Below are 16,991 nucleotides of genomic sequence, written 5' to 3'. Positions count from 1 at the left end.
GTCCGGACTCTGGGCAAATAAAAAAAAAAAAAATTCGCGCGCGCTGGATTGCCTGGAGGGTCCGGCCAATCACAGCGCACTACGGCGGTCGGTGCGCAAGTACCATTTTCGGTCGTTTGAATTTAATTATTTCATCTGGATCATATTGTCCTAGTGATGAAACAAGTGAATTTTCATGTGTTGCACATTTGTCATAAAATGTCTGCGTGGTTCGGACGTAAAAATCATGCAATGTTTCTGTGTTCGTTTCCCGATGGAGAGCCTCGACTGGGCAGTATCGGGGAGGGTCTGTAGCGATGCGAATGCATTTGTTCTGTATTCACTGTAATTTTGGAAGGTGTGATTTAGCTGCTATAGCCCACACAGGGGCTGCATATGTAATTATTGGGCGGATGAGGGCGTTATAGAGCAGCAGTCCGTTTTTAACTGTGCCTCCGAGGCGCCTACTCATTACTGGGTACAATGCACACATTCTACCATGTGCCTGTCCCTTCTTCGAATCTATGTGAATCCTGTATAGTAGTTTGCGATCCATGTGGCACCTAAGTATTTCGCAACGTCTTTGTGGGGAATTTGGTCGCCGAACAGCATTAAGTCAGGTCTGCGATCATGTGGTGGTAGATTTTTACGTTGAAAATAACTGTTTCAGACTTTGTAGTGTTTATTTTAATGCGCCATTTTGTGCACCAGTCTTGCATGGAGCTGAGTGCAGTTTGTTGTCTATTTATGGCTAATTGTAGGTTATGTGAACGGCTGTATAGGACTGTGTCGTCCGCATAGCAGCCTAGTTTTACGAGGCGGTTGCTGTAACAACCCACCTCTAATGTATACACACACACACACACACACACGCAGTCATCTCATCCCGTTTTTTTGCTGTCATTAGACAGTTGCGAGCACAGTTGCGAGTGATGCGGGAATTCAAATTATAAACGTGACTAAATGTTGGCACTTACTAAAATTTTTGTACCCTTCTTCATCGCAATAAATTAGTGTTTGAGTGTCTAAACAATATGGTGCAACAATTTGCGCAAAAAGTAAAAAAAATAATAATAAAAAATCCCCAATATTTTACCTTGTTTTCATCTTGATGTCATAGAGTAAATGAGACTTGGCCACTCATGTTTCAAGCCTGTTTATAGTCTTTGTCATATTCATATATCTTTGATGTGTTGTCCTAATTGAGGTTATTTTTTAACCAATGATAGTTTCTAAGTTATTTTTTCTCTAGTAAAATAAAAAAATAAAAATGAAGATTTAAAATATTGGCATAAAAGGGTTTTTTAAGTTAGTGTGAACAGAATCTAAATAATGTGATTGCCGCTGATGATCGTGATTATGCACTTTTTTTTGCACTTACATCCCGTGACCTTCTAATGTAATCTTACGTTTCTAAATTTTTGGGTGATTGAAGTCTAACTTTGCGTTGATGTGTGAATATGCGAAGATAAAATTTGGAATGAGATAACCGCGGATCCCAGTAGGTATGTGGTTTTGGGGATATTGTTTTTATTGACCTGTCATTGATGGAATTTATTTCTGAAATGTCATATTTCTTAGTGCTGCATTTTCAACAAGTTCTGTGGGTTGCTTTAAGAAAGTTTGTATTGAGCATGGATCTAATTGTCATTCACTCAAACTATTGGTTAGACTGAAGTGCATTAAAAAAAGACTAACTGCCGTTAGTAAGGATCTAAGACTTTTGCGGTTATTGAATTTGCTTGGCTTGTGGTTTCGAGCCGTATCGAAGGCGAAGATTACACCAACTCTTCGGTTCCCAATTTCATGGCAGCAGTTTCTTAAGATGACTGCAACGTCGACCAAAACGTCAGTAAAATCTTCACCTTTCCCCCGACTAAAATCGATTAGCCAGAGAATTTCAGAATAACTGCTGCCCTAACTTACTTTAATGATAGTGCTAACAAGTTCAAATACGTGAATCACATTCGGTCCCTGCTGACGTGACGATGGGGTGAGCAGCTTTAAGACTGGATCATATCCCAGCCATCCCCACGGGGAGTCGACCATGGCTGACAGGCAAAATGGACGTGGTGAAACTGCAGTGGTTATTCTTTGCCTTACACAGTATGTGGGTGAAAAGACAACACAGCACCTAGTCCTGAACCTGGGAAGGAAATTTCCAAGAAATCTCCAACCCAGCTAGGAATCCAACATAGAACCTTTGACTCAACTAGAAAGCAGGGCCGGGAAAGCTCAGGGCACAGCGCTGGAACTTTTTTTTATCGTTGCACCCATAATTTAAAATGTTCATCATTTAATAGTATTATATTCTTCATTTTACAACATAAACACAATGTATTCTATTAAAATGTTACTATTTCTAAAACCATTGTTATTTTATCTAGTTATACTTTGAACATGCAAATTAATTAGCAAAACAATTGTTAAAAATTAAGTTCTTTGTTGACTTAAAAACAATGTTTTAGAGGAATCATTAACCCCACAGACCAAGGACCTTCTTCAAAATATTAGGGCCCCACTGGAGTCTAGGGTCTAGAAGAAGCTGAGTCAATGAGTTGGACCATGCTAACATGAGTTAAAATGTTTGAATGATGCTAGGGACAGCTGCCAACCTAAGATTCACAATTTGATTAAGTTAAAGGAATCATTTTAAACTTATCCTTCAGTGGTAAATCTGTGTATTACTACCCTCAGAAATTAAAAACATTAAATATTATTTCCTGTTACCAGTACCATGTTGTCTATATAAAAAAAAAAACTTATAAGAACTTCTCATTTAACTGACCTATTAAGTTTTCTGCAAAAAAAAAAAAGTGACACACAAGGTTCACGCTCGTGATGCAGGGATTAATTGTAGTTTTTTTTTCTTTTCTAGACTTGTCATTTCAGAATCAGCGGTGGTGTCGCCAGGATGTCCAGAAGCAGCAACACGACAGAGCTGGTCAAAGTTTGCAGTGGGGAGGCTAATGGTTCGCCTGCGAAACACCAAGTGGCGGAACTGAAAATACCAGTTCCGTGGGGTCACATAGCAGGTGCATGACACAACGATTTCCGTCCCATCTGCTTCCCAGATATATTGCTTAGCTTCTCATTGATGGTCTGGTTCTTAGGGTTTGAATGATTATTGAAACTAATTTCCTTTTTAAGTTAATTATAATTGTGGTTATGGACAGCATGTATTTTTTCAATGATTAGCCCGCCTATGTTATTTTATGTGCGCTGTAATTGGTTTTAATTTTCTATGCCAGTATAATGGTGTTGTACTTAATGGTTTTAAAAATTTAGATTTTATTTTTAAGTTTTGTTTTTTGAAGTTCAGTAACCGGTAAAAGTTTTGTATCACGTATCCAAGTCTTAACGACATGATCCTGAATACATTGATCCTGTGGTACATGATGTTTTTATTTAGTACATTGAAAGGTCCTGAATATAAAAAAATTTAAATGTAAGACTGAATTATGATAGTATTATAAAATCAAATAATAAAACCAAAAATAATTTTTTTTTCATTTCCTAACATTTTGATATGTCCAGAATCTTTCGACGCACTAATTTAAAACAGCAAGCATCATATACCACAGGATCAATCATACAGGATCATGCCATCAGGATCAAGGGATGAAACGTGGGTACGTTATACGTAGCAATTCCCATTTTTTATATTCTGCAGCTGTAAAAAAGTGTGGCATCGCTCCCAGCAAACTTCTTCTCTTGGCCATTCTATATTTTTAACCATGTTACCCCCTCACCTGTCACATTTGTCACACTTTAAACCAGAGGGGGATACCCGGACTGCTGCTTTATGTCTCCATCTTTTTTTTCACGTGCCGATATGCTACTTTCCACCTACCCGTGAGCCAGGCAGGAGCGCGGCAAGTGATGTGACCGGCTGGAGGAAAGGACACCAGAAAAAAATTTCAAAGCAGTCATGAGGACTGCTGACAGAAGTGAAAACTTAAAACTATAAACAAACAGTTGTTATTTTCAATTTTATTTTTCTGTCGTCTGAAGACATCATCATTGTTTTCCACGCAGAATCGAGGATCTAAAATAAATATTAAAAATAGATATTTAGAGAGAATAACAATATAATGTACACAACATTTTTTCCTAAGCTTCAAATGATAGAATTAATAATAATAATAGGATTAACTATTATTAATAATAAGAAAGTACAAATATAATTTGAAATAAGAAATACTAACTTTGTAAAATATAATTGTGTAACAAAAGAAAATATTTTTTGATAAAAATCAGCGACATTTTCGCAATTTTTATGAAAAAATATTATCACACAACAAATTTGTTTCATCACGTTAGTAAAATAGCTCATAAATTACTATAAAATATGCTTTGCATAGTAATTGTAGGTATTAAACCAATAAATAATGATGTTCTTAATTTTTAGGTTATATTGCTACAAAGACTGTTTTCGTCGTTATTCAAACTATATATCTATATGAGAATATTAGTATATTTTATACTCACTTTTTACTGCACAGTAATTGTATACTTAAGATTTAAAATAAAAATTGAACAAAAACACAATTTGAACAGATATAGTGTTATCGTTAACACGTCACGTGACCATGTCGACGACGACTTACATGAATTTACTCCCTATCCAAACCTTCCTATAGAAGTTTTCACTTCAAAAAAGCTAGCCAGGATTTGTGTATGCACGGTTTGCGTGAAGTTATCTTGAGCAGTGTTAAGTTAACTTTCCCTCTAATGCTGTTGTAAATGACTGTGAACTAGCAACGTAATTAAGGCAATTTTCACGTGTCTTATCACGACAGGTTGAAAACCTGCCAACAACATTGTTTCCTTGTGCTATTCATTTCCTACGTTTGTGACCGAACATTTAATGATGAACACTGCCACAGCTTCGATTGCAACGAACGTATTGCAGCATCCATCTTTGACTAATGGAAACTTTCTGGTGTTAACGTCGGTGAAAAGCATGCTTCTAAGAATGGGTGTATTGAAGTGCCACTTATATGTTCCTCCAGCCTGGCACAAGTTTCTCTGTGTGCTAGTTTTATGAAAGGACAGGGTACTGAGAAGAAATGATAACTTGTCGCTGAGGGGTAGAAAAATTAAATCATACATTGGTTAGAGGGGGGGGGGTTGTGACTGCTGCCTCTTTCTCCGCCAAAATACGGAGCAAGACCGCATGGCGACACAATGCCATATTGTTTACATCCCAATAAGCTGAGAGACAATAAACAAAGACTTCACTTGTGCCCAGAATTCTACTGAAAACAGGTTCGAGAGCTGGCCTTACCATAAAACGGATTATCCAGTTTGTTTGTTTTTATACAGGATTTCAATTATCCGGGCATCAGTAGGTCCCAATTAACACTGATAATCGAGAGTTTACTATAATTTGAACCTTTTTGTTTTCATTAATGATTGTTTATACATAGGTTTTTCGTGTAAAATAGTCATCTTTTGAGTTCCACTATTTTCTTGAATAGGGTTAGTGAACATCTTCGGATGCATTAGGAAACAATTCGCCGCTGCATCAGTGCTTCACGAACCATTTGCCTTGCTGTACCAGTTGTAGCAGACAAATACATGTATTCAGCGTAACCTACATCAATGCACACCAGGTTTATAAAAATAAACAGTTTTGAAAAAAACCAAACCTATTTTTTTTGTTTGAACTTTTTTTTTTAAACCAGCTTTTTTATTATGTTAGTTATTTTAGCATGTTCAAAGGAAAGCCATACAACATTGCACTTTCTGCCACTCCTGTTGAACCAGAAACGTTATAACATCAAAGAACTTAAGTCCAGCAAATCTGCACATCTGACTGGGACTTAACCACAGAAAGGGTATTTCCCCACAGGAAGAGTATTCTCCATAGAATGGGTGTCTCCCACAGAAAAGGAATTATTTTTAATAATAAATTTATATTTTTAATCTTTTTTTTTTGCACTGTCTACAATTCACTAATTAATTTAATTTTACACGAGTATTTAGCTGGGTATGATTTGAAACTTATTCAGATAATTTAAATGATAAGATCTTGATTCTAATATAATTTTTTGTTCCTGTAAATCACAAGAAATATTAATGAGCTAACTTTTGTTGCTATTAGAGTGGATTCAGACCTTTCATTAAAAAAAATTAAGATATTTGATTTAAAAATACATTATTTTAAAAACCATTTTGTGTTTATATAAAAACCAACCCTGCTGCTGCATGCCTTGAATGTTAGCAGTGCTTTGCTGAATGCACCAGTGATTATTAATTTTCAAGTTGGTCATTTTGGCACCATTATTTTGCCTTCTCACTGGTCTCATAAGCCTGATAATAAACATAATTTTTACTTTGAATCATAAACATTTATGGCTTTACGTTATTTTATTTTGCTCTCCAACATACTTATAAATGCATCAATTTGTCTCACTGGACTTTCCTATTTAGCACTAGTTGTACTGGCCTTGTGTTGCCGTGGCTCAGTCTGGTTAAATGGAAAATAAAAAGCACACAATTTTTTTGTAATTGCCAAATCATGTGTGATGAGTTACACACGCTCATTTTTTAAATCAATTTTTTATTATATAAAAACGTATACGAATGCAACATTATGTCAATATTTCAAAGAAATCAGTGAAGATTTTTCTGAGATTAGCTGTTTTGTACAAATGAACATTTACATTTTTATTTATATAGATTACTAGCTGCAGTACCTGGCATTGTCCAGGCTGAACACAGGGTGATATATTGTCTGTGAGTTAAAGCAAAATGGATAGCGCTGTATGACAGTGTGGTGGACAAAGAGAAATGTCGCACAATTACTGTGTGTATGTCTATGACCTATAATTTCCTGTTTACCCATGGCAATCGGTTGAACGGTTTAGAAGTTGATGCACTACAGTGCCATTTAGTGGAGAGTTACAAAAAAATGGATAGCATAAAATCCTCCATGAAGAAACACTTTGATGTGTCAACTTTCATGGCACTCGGTCAAACTGTGTCAGAGAGTAAAACTTTCATACATACGTACATACATACATAACAACATCCTATTTTATACATGATATAAATGAGCAAAATATAACTCTTTTGTGTAAATACTATACAAATTACTAAATGTGACTAGCTACTAGTTCAGAATTACCATTTATGCAGTTTTTTTGTATCAACATTTCGGTGTTTTTCTTTAGATTTTATTCTGGTTCTATAAAGCTAAACTTGTATTATCAATATTTAGGTGACTGGCATATGACAAACAGCTTAACTTGCATGGGATGAGGTATTGTGTGCTGCGTGCATTGGTAAGTTTTGCAGCAGTTTTATTAAGCACCTTAGTTTATACTCTGCGCAAAATAAAAGTTGTGTAAATTCCTTCAGGTATGATATTTTAAAATAAATTTTTTTTTTTTACCAAACAATGAAAGTGGAAAATTTATTAGGCTCCATTACAAAGTTAAGAGCTTTATTTACAACATAGCAGATAGTATTTTTCTTTCGTAGTGAGATGTTTGGGATATAAACAAATTTTCAGTGTATCTGCAGAGCTATCTAAACCTATGCTCTACCATAAAACCATAAATTAAGTCTTGATTGAATTTAGAGTCAAAAGGTATTCAAAATTACTAAGCAGTACATATTGTTTTAAAGGGCTGTACTCATATTAGTGAGGCGGGATAAGTGCGACGCTTGCTGGTTTCTTCCAGTGCGGTATCGTCTCTAAGCGCAAGGCTCTGAACTGGCGTGCAGTCTTTACGTCGTGCACAGGGAACTACGAGATTTTAAACGGTAACCAGAACATAAGAAATGAAGATTAAGTTGTATTGGAACTCTCTCTACTGCTTTCGAGAATTTTTACTGGGAGTTTCACACCAAAATATTATCCTGAAAACTGGAAGGCATTTTCGCTCTCAAGAAGACAGTTTATAAATGGAATATGCAACTAGTCTATTCTTAAATGATTTTCGTAAATAGACTTTGTTTAGCGTGATATTGCCGGTGGTTTGTCATGAAGCTCTGCGCACAGTGTGCGTGTTGCGGCGGTGTGGGGCGGGCCCCTGGGAAGGTTGTCACTGTGAACCGTGGGCGTGCGCAGCGCGAGCGTGGGGCGACCCCTCGCACGAGCCGGTGCTCGCGCTGCACGGCACGATGGACAACGCGGCCTCGTTCGACCGCCTGCTGCCGCTCCTGCCCGCGGGACGGTTCTACTTCGTGTGCGCGGACCTGCCCGGGCACGGCCGCTCCTCGCACCTGCCCCCGGGCGCCCTGTACCGCGTGTTCGACCTCGTGACCGTCGTGAGGATGCTGGTGGAGCGTCTGGGCTGGCCGCGGCTCTCCCTGCTGTGCCACAGCCTGGGGGGCATCGTGGGCTACTTCTTCGCCTCCACCTTCCCGGAGCTCGTCAGGAAGATGGTCGTCATCGACTTTGTTTCGCACGCCTTCCTGCCTAAGGAGTACCACGTCTCGCTCATCAGGTACACGTGTGCTCCGTATTAGGTACTAGTATTTGAATGGATGGACAAGATCACATGGTGAAATAACATGGAAAAGCATGTCAGTGCTCCATGTAACACTGAAATGCATGTTAATACACCACAAAGCACTTAAATTCAACTGAAATCATACAATTAATCCATGTTTCAGATAACTTCACTTTAATTAAAAAAAATAATTAAATTTTAATGTTTTGAATTCAATGAATGTAATTTTGTCAGCATAAAGTGTTGATTGGAAAATTTTAATTTAGCATTGTTTGAGCTTGTATCTATTAATAGTAACTCATTTGCATGTCTGATGGTACATTTTCCAAACACATAAACATTTGCAAAATTATCTTCATTCCAGATAGTTCTGCTCTAGGCAAGCTTGTTACAAATGATTATATTTTCAAAATTACATAATTTAATAGTCAAAATTTCTCTATTTTTAATAAATTAGTATTATGATATATCTGAGAAATATACTTTTAAAAACACTATATTTATATAAATAGAATAGATTTATAAAATTAAAATAATAACACTTTGTTTTAAAAACTAAATTGTATTAAAAATAAAATAATAAAATCTTGTCCCTTATTATAGTGTAACATCTCGTTGACATCAAAGACAATAATGGGTGATTATGAGTGTGGAGCATGGGAGGAATGCTTAACTTTCAGCAATGTCCACCACGTTAGGTGTCTACCAACTGTGAAAGCCAGAAAAACTGGGAAAATGGTGGGGATTTGACGGGACTAAAAACCAACCGGTAAAAAGCCATGAATTCTGAGATAATTCCGGTTATGTTAAGTTTTGTTGTAATACTTTCCTCTTTAAAGCAGGCGAGACTTAACATCTTTTTTTATTATTTGTTCCATGCCACTAGGCCAACAGCGAATATCTTTGTGAGTGAACGCATGTTGCTAGGATCACAGCGCAACGGTGCGAAGCATAGGATGCAATGCAACAGAAAAATATTGAGATGCATGCCCAAGGCCCACACCTTCCTACTTACTGTTTTAACAACTGGCGAGGGTTATCCTGACAGCTGAAGCAATTATCTCTTTCCCTGTGTTGCAAAAAAAAAAAAACACCAAAAAAGTCACCTATTGTGGCACACACTGCACAGTGTGCACACTTAGTAACATTCCACGTCTCGTCCGCTGAAGTGAGCGATAACAAAGCGATTTCAGGCTACATCTCTTATTCATTCTTTACAAGAGCAAGCAAAAACAGGCTGCCACGATGCTATTCTAAAGTAAAAAGTCAACAGAAAAATTTATCCTTGTAGAAAAACAAAGTAGGATGACTCTTTTTGCACTGACAAGTGATATGTTTCTTTGGGTGGACTAGCTTGTTCAGATAATGTAATTGAACTGTGCTCTGTGGTTGATGATTTATAGGTTGTAAATGGTCAGCCACACAGTTACAAAGTGAATTATAGTATGGTGTTGATTTGGCCTGTACTAACATAAACCATTCATTAATCTGTGTGCTGCCCAAATAAACAGTTACAAACAGTAAAACATTATGACTAATAATTTGTTTAAAACTTACTTTATAGTTTCGTGTATGAATCTGCAAGTATCAGCTTGCAAGTACTTATGTATGTCAGAGTATATTATTTTTAGGGAGGGTCCAAGTTGAATCCTTAAACACCGTTGAATCTCTATAGTTTGAAAGATTTGAGATTTGAGGAACTGTAGTAATTCAAATACAGTAGAGTCTTGTTAATCCAGACCCCGCTAGTCCGGACACCCGGTTAATCCGGACGGATCTAAAAAAAAAATGATGAAAAAGAATGTTGTGACAAAAGAAAATAGGAAAATACATTTCTAAGAGAAAGTCCTCTTGCCCTCAGTTGCCGGGAGTCTTACCGCTAGTTTTCTGCTCATCGTCTGTTTTCCAAGAAGTGACTCACTCTATATCTGCTAGTTGTTTTGTTTTGTTCCCTTCAGTCGATGGTTACTCGTGCTGGTGATAGGTGCCCGTGACAGTTATTTTTATTCAGTGCGAGTGTTGTATTGTGTGCACTTATTAAATGCAACGTAATGGCTACTAAACGTAAGAAAGTGACTGTAACAATGGAGTAAAAACACCAAGTCTTATTTCGTATTGATGCGGGTGAATCATTAACTAGAATCGCGCAAGATTTAGGAGCGGGAAAACAAACTGTTTCTAATTGGAAAAAAAAATCGGAAAGAAATTGAAGATTTTTGTGCCAAAATGGTGTGTAAGGACAGTCTGGGTAAAGGAAGCACGTTAAAAAAAAATGAAACTTTAGACGAGGCTTTGTACATTTGGTTTCGTCAACAACGTGAACAAGGCGTTCCGCTGTCGGGCGTAACATTACAAGCGTTCGCGCTCAAACTCAACGAAAAATTAAATGTAAATTAATTTTAAATTTAATGTATTGTGTTATTTATAAGTTACATATATGTACTTAGTTTCTTAAGTACTTTATAATAAAACACAGTTGATTTTTAAGCATAAAGATTTTTTCTTTAGCCTATAAAACTTGTTTTTGATACATTTTAAAGTTGATTACGGTTAATCCGGACTTTCGGTGATCCGGACAGGGTCTGGTCCGGACAAGTCCGGATTAGCGAGACTCTACTGTATTCAACATTGACAACTTTGAAGTTTACTAGATCTATTTGTGTTTTTCTTTATCCCTATGCTTTTACCATTCTCTAAGATACTATAGCTTTAACATCTAATTATGTAAATGAAATTACGATATGTATTTATAATTGAAACTTAGGTAATTTCAAATATTCAACACTGACAACTCTGAAGTTTACTAAATCTATTTGTGTTTTTCTTTGTCCCTATCCTATTACTGATCTCCAAGATACTTAGTTCGAGAAATGTGCCTTTGAGGGATTGAATGTTTTAACACCATAGTTAAATTTTTTCTCTTATATTACTTAATTTTTGACCCTAAAAACCTAGATTCGGTTTCAAGGGTTGAATTTGAGATTTGGTTTTGAGAAAATAGGGATTTAACTTTTTTTTATTATTTATTTATTTTAGGGTTGTGCGAGAATGAGATTTAGGCCTCGAGAAATTTTCGAGAAAGAAAATATTTTTCTCGCCAGAAACGAGACAAGAATGAGAAATTTTTAAATAATCAAGATTTACTGTAGATATCACTTTCAAAATACATTGTTCTGTACATAAAACTGTTGTTTATCATATAGAATGTCAATTTAGTTGCCTGTGCACAACTTACATGCACCACACGTTATGTAAGCCTACACTAAATTATAAATAAACATTCACTCACTTAGGTAAAAGTCTAGTAGCTAACATGTTAATTGTGGTTCCCGTTGACTTATCGCCACTTTTTGTGTAATACTTCCACACTGATATGCGGGATTCATTACTCGTGACATCTTACGACTGAGTGAAACAAAGGTGGAAAAGGAAATGAAATGAACATACTATTTATTCTGCCTTTTCAACGGGTTTGAACACACACATTCACGTAATTTTACGTAATACAAGGGCGTGAATTGTTCTGCGTGTTCAATCCATTCCTTTCCATTCCAGTCCATTTAGCAATCACATGACTTGCACAGTCTTTTATTGGAAATGAAATAAGAAACGGATCAGCGAAGCAGACTCGGTCTGGCAGTATGACCACCATTTCCTTTTGTTCGTTAAAAAGTAAATTTTGTAGTTTGCCGTAATAATCAACATTTCAGTATGCTATTAAACATTACCGAACAAAATATTATGACTAAATTAAAGGTAATGCTTTTTATAACTTTATCGTAATAACGTGTATGTAAACAAAACCAATTTTGTAGGTTAGGTTCGAACGTATTTTATTATGTATTACGCTTATGTAATTCAAAAATTAAATACGGCAGTTTTTCTTTCAGGATAAATTGGAATTTCTTATGACAGTTTTTATTCACAGTTTCGGTTATTGATAAAGGTTTTGGATGGTTGACTATCGGCTAGTCTAATATCTCTTAATGATTGCATCATGTTTGCTTTGTGTTCCGCCAAATCATTTTTCGTCCAAACAGGCAGATGCGTTTGGTATTTTTAAAACATTTAAACTAAAATAATGGCAGTGTATATGTAATGTTCAACATATAAAAATACAACTATAAATATCAAATTTAGTTTCCATTCCATATTGAGTTGTTACCGGTACCAAAAAAATTCTCGTTTTTTTTTTCGAGAAATTATTTTTCTCGCTCGCTGTTCGAGAATGCAATATTTCTCGAAATTTTTCTCGAGGTTCGAGATCTCGCACAACACTAATTTATTTGTTTTCAAGGAGAATACATTCGGATTCACGCAGTTTTATTTGGGAAACACTGTGTTTAAACATCATATTTCTCGCCTCACTCCTAACGATCCACATTTTGTTCCCAATGAGAACAAACTTATGTCTTTGTAATTGGGTGAAGTGGTGGACATTGCTGGGAGCCATGGATTTTCTTCTGTTTCCCACACAACGTATTCCGCCATTTTCTCTCCTCATCCAACTTAATGACGTCTATGTTCACAAAAGTCTAAACACAGGATTCATTCATTTGTGTTTGTAAAGAGTAACTTTCTGCAAAGAAGGAATAAATTTAAATACTGTATGTGATCATATTTACGTTCACTGAAACACAAGTATAAATCTGCAATCACAAAATTTTCTGCTAAAGCGTCTCTGGTTGAGTTGAAGAGATACTTTCTTATCACTAATACTTTTAGTCACATATATATTTGAGGCACCTCAGGCTTACAGTTGTAGAGACTTATATTTACTACAAAAAATGTATGTACGATTGAGGCAGCATCCGGAAAAAGTCTCACAGGCCTGTGTGCCCTTTTTCCGACCATCATTTTTTATAAAACGCCATAGTGATGAGAATACTCTGTGAAAATTTCAGTTCCGTATCTCAACACTAGAGTTCAGTAGCACAGTTTTTGTAAACACATGTTTTATAGTTGTGAGCATGTTGAAACATGTAACATAACCTAGTGATACAGTTATCTTGTAGTTTGTGCTTTAAAATGTTCATTATTAACTAACTAAAGTGATGAATATAACTGAGCCAGTTGAATAGGAGACAATTGATATATAGGTATGTAAATAAGATACAAGAAAGCTCAAAAATTAGTAAAGTTCGAGGTGAAGAGTATGTTACGCAAAGGTGAAGTAGTTCCATCAAAATATTTTACATTGTTTAGTGAATGTTGTAAAAATAGATGTTATGAACATTTTCCACTTCAAAACCAGTGTAAATTATTTGACTCATTCTACAATGGGCAAAACAAAGCACTTCAAGATGCCTACCTATCAGCTTGTATGATCCTGTCTGCTAATATCAACATTAGTAACAACCAAAAGAAACCTCGTCTCAAAACTTGGTCTTACTCCAGAAGAATGGCACTCAATTTATTGTTTGTCAAAAGTTTTTTCTATATTTCAGATATCTGTTTAAAAGGCTTTGTGTTATTCAGTCTACGTCCTTAAGTGGAGCTGATTTTCAAGAAAGGCATGGAACTCACAACCACCATCTACATAAGTGATCCACTTGATGATGTAGACTTAATGAAGGCTCATTTACAACTGCTACCTAGTGATTTTAGCCACTATTGTGCTTATAAAACAAATAGAAGTATTTTGAAAATACAGAAAACACTGTAAAAACCTTTTTGTTATGTTTAAGATCTATTAAAAAGAAATGACTAACAGGCCTCTCAAACTTTCATGTGAACATTACCTATCGTGATTTTTTTAAAAGCTATTTTAAATACAGGTTTACAGGTCCTACGACAGACATGTGATTTTTGTTGTCAGTGTTCCCAAAAGCTGTTCAGAGATGCAAATGATCCTTGCAAAGTGAATCTGGAAATCCTCAAATGGAAATTTAAAAAAAAATCACTCTCTAAGGGCAGATTTTATTTTCAAGCCTAAAGATGCAAATGAGTCTTACTTAGTTGTAGAGTTTGATTATGGCCAAAACTACCCTATTCCCAAGCTTAGTGTGAACAGTCAGTTTTACAAAAGGTGTCTTTGGCTATATGTCTTTTTTATGTTCGTGTGTTTAATGACGATTCGTCGTATTTTATTGCCACATGGAAACAGCAACTCTGTAGTGTCCGTATATGACACATTGAAGAAAAATTTGCAGAAGTTCCCAAACCCCAAGACAATCCTTTTGTCTATTTCCATCAGAGGACAGAACCGGAATGCTACTGTAACTAAATTTTGTACCTGGTGTGCAAAAACTCATGAAATAGAGGTGGTTCATTTATATCACGTACGTGGTCACTCATTCAGCCAGTGTGACCGTACCTTTGGTCTTGTTCGCTCAAAACTAAAGAAGAGGGAAGTTATTGGAAGTGCAAGTTCTTGGTTAGAAGCTATTGTTACTTGTAGAGAAAATCCTTCAAGATTTGAAATTACGATGGATCGAGCCTTGGTCAAAGATTGGGTAACGGCACTATCCAACTTTTTTCTTCCAGCACCAACAGCTTATTTAAGAAGTTCACTATAATGAAGTTTGTGATGATAAAGTATTGTTACGATCGCGCTTGGCTGCAGTGCTTGGCATCGCCGTGCTCGTTCGGCCTGTCTGCGCCCCCCTTCCACCCGCATCCTCTCCCTGGTATCTCGTGTCATACTGTCTCGCAACATCCTGACCGTCGCAGCGCGCACCTGCCTCAGATCGGGTTACTTAAAAGAGGCCGCACTGCGGAATAAAATGACTAAGACGCCTTTATCGGCGTTCTTAGAGCAGCCACCGCGTCCTTCGAGGACTCACGATGCGTTTCTGGGCATTTCGACGGCGAAGGTCGCGCGATATCTCGGAGACATGCCCGATTGTTCTGGATGGGAACCCAAGGGCTATTTAAGGAGGTTGGGCCGACCTTCGAGTCAGTCAGAGAGAGAGTTCAGTGGGGAGTTCTCCCGCAGCGGAGTTTCCGGGCGATAGTGCCGCGGGTGCGGCAGAGGGGCGAAGTCCTTGGACGAAGGTTCCAGGGCAGAGAGTCTGAGTGAGTGAGTGAAGTCGGGAGTTCTCCCGCGGCGGAGTTTCCGGGCGATAGTGCCGCGGGTGCGGCAGAGTGGCGAAGTCCTTGGACGAAGGTTCCAGGGCAGGGAGTGAGTGAGTTCAGTGGAGTCGGGAGTTTCCGGGCGATAGAGTTGCGGGCGCGGCGGAGTCCCGAGTGAAGTTGCGAGCGAGTCGTCGTGTGGGATCTCGGTAAAGGGTGTGACGGCGGCGGCGGAGTGCGGCGACGGAGTCCCGCGGCGGAGACCCACGAGGGGTGCTGCGGTCAGAGTTGCGCCAGAGGTGCGGTCCAGCGAGGTGTGTGAAACGAGTGACTGGGGAATTGACCTTTTTTACGTGTAATTTATTATCTGCCAATTTAGAAGATTATTTGTAAGTGACAAGTAGTGGTAGTAAATAAAACTGTGTAGTGTGCAATAAAATCTATTAATTGGGCTATCCTTTACGAACCCCTCGTGGTAAATCGTAACAGTATGCTAAAAGTGGTAGTGTATTGTGTTCAGAAAACTACTTCCCAATGTACACACCGTTCACCTACTTGGCAACATTCAATTTAGAAATGCTGAAGAATGTTAACCTAACAACTGTACCCTTTACCACTGTTAGTGCTTGTAAAATACATGACGTAAAAAGTTTGTGTACACACTTACCCCTAAAGAGACTGATTGGATTGAACACATATTGGATGAGCCTAAATCAATAACATAGGCAATCAAACCAATATGTTTTCAACAGATTTGATTTTGTAGGCCTCTTTAACCACATATAGTTATTTTTCTTCCACATACTCATTTATACAACCAAGATATTTTATACTTTTTGAGTGTACAATAAATGAATATTCAAATTTTTAGATCTTAGAGTATACAGTATTAACCTAACCCCTGTTTGGAAAAAGGGGTACATAACAGACTTATTATTTAACTGTCTAATTAAAACTAGAATTTTTAAGATCAAACACACAATACAGATAAAAATGTAAGTAGTTGTAAAAAACACTTATAAAAAAATTAATAAATCATTTATCTCTCTTCCTTTTTATTGATTTTGGATCTTTAAGTCTGTAGTCAGGACATGATTGGCCTCGTGGTTTGGAAGAGTTATCAGTTATAAGTGTTTAAAAACTTGACTTATTTGCCTGTATTCCGGATGCCTTCTCAATTGTCAGTCTTTATAAAGGATTATAAGTATTTGGTTGAAACTACTGTATTCTTAATAAAGTGCAAACTGATATTTTTCTTCTCAGAAGTATGGTTCAGTTTTCAAATTATTTAGTTTCTTGGTACCTATCAAAAAATATAAAATAATGAAATTTGGGTTCAGCCAGTAATGGAAGCTGTTTCCATGTATGCCTGATCCAAATAAGGTTGTTCACTTTGGTTCTGATGTAGGAAAGTAATGAAAAAACCTCTTCATACTTCCATTGTTTCAAGTAGGTTCTAAAGAACATACAGAGTTTTGGCACCATATGATTCCTATTTGGAAAAAATATAGCAAGTATTAGTTTGAAGAT

The 16,991-nt window shown here is 36.8% G+C and overlaps 1 protein-coding gene across 4 annotated transcripts in view; it reads left to right on the top strand.

Annotated features, from left to right (window-relative positions):
* Positions 1–1,138: 1,138 nt before the first annotated feature.
* LOC134538423 (serine hydrolase-like protein) overlaps positions 1,139–16,991 on the top strand; it is a 29,083-nt gene continuing 13,230 nt past the window's right edge. Inside the window, exons 1-3 of one of the 4 annotated variants that reach the window (XM_063379742.1) lie at positions 1,139–1,484; positions 2,858–3,014; positions 8,063–8,441. In XM_063379742.1, the coding sequence (XP_063235812.1) occupies positions 2,894–3,014; positions 8,063–8,441 (500 nt within the window). In that variant the 5' untranslated portion in view covers positions 1,139–1,484; positions 2,858–2,893. The remainder of the gene's footprint in view (positions 1,485–2,857; positions 3,015–8,062; positions 8,442–16,991) is intronic. The other 3 variants (XM_063379743.1, XM_063379744.1, XM_063379745.1) reach the window with 3 other exon arrangements.

This window comes from Bacillus rossius, chromosome 13 (genome assembly GCF_032445375.1).
Source record: "Bacillus rossius redtenbacheri isolate Brsri chromosome 13, Brsri_v3, whole genome shotgun sequence".
Taxonomy (NCBI): domain Eukaryota; kingdom Metazoa; phylum Arthropoda; class Insecta; order Phasmatodea; family Bacillidae; genus Bacillus; species Bacillus rossius.
This window is presented reverse-complemented; position numbering and strand designations above follow the sequence as displayed.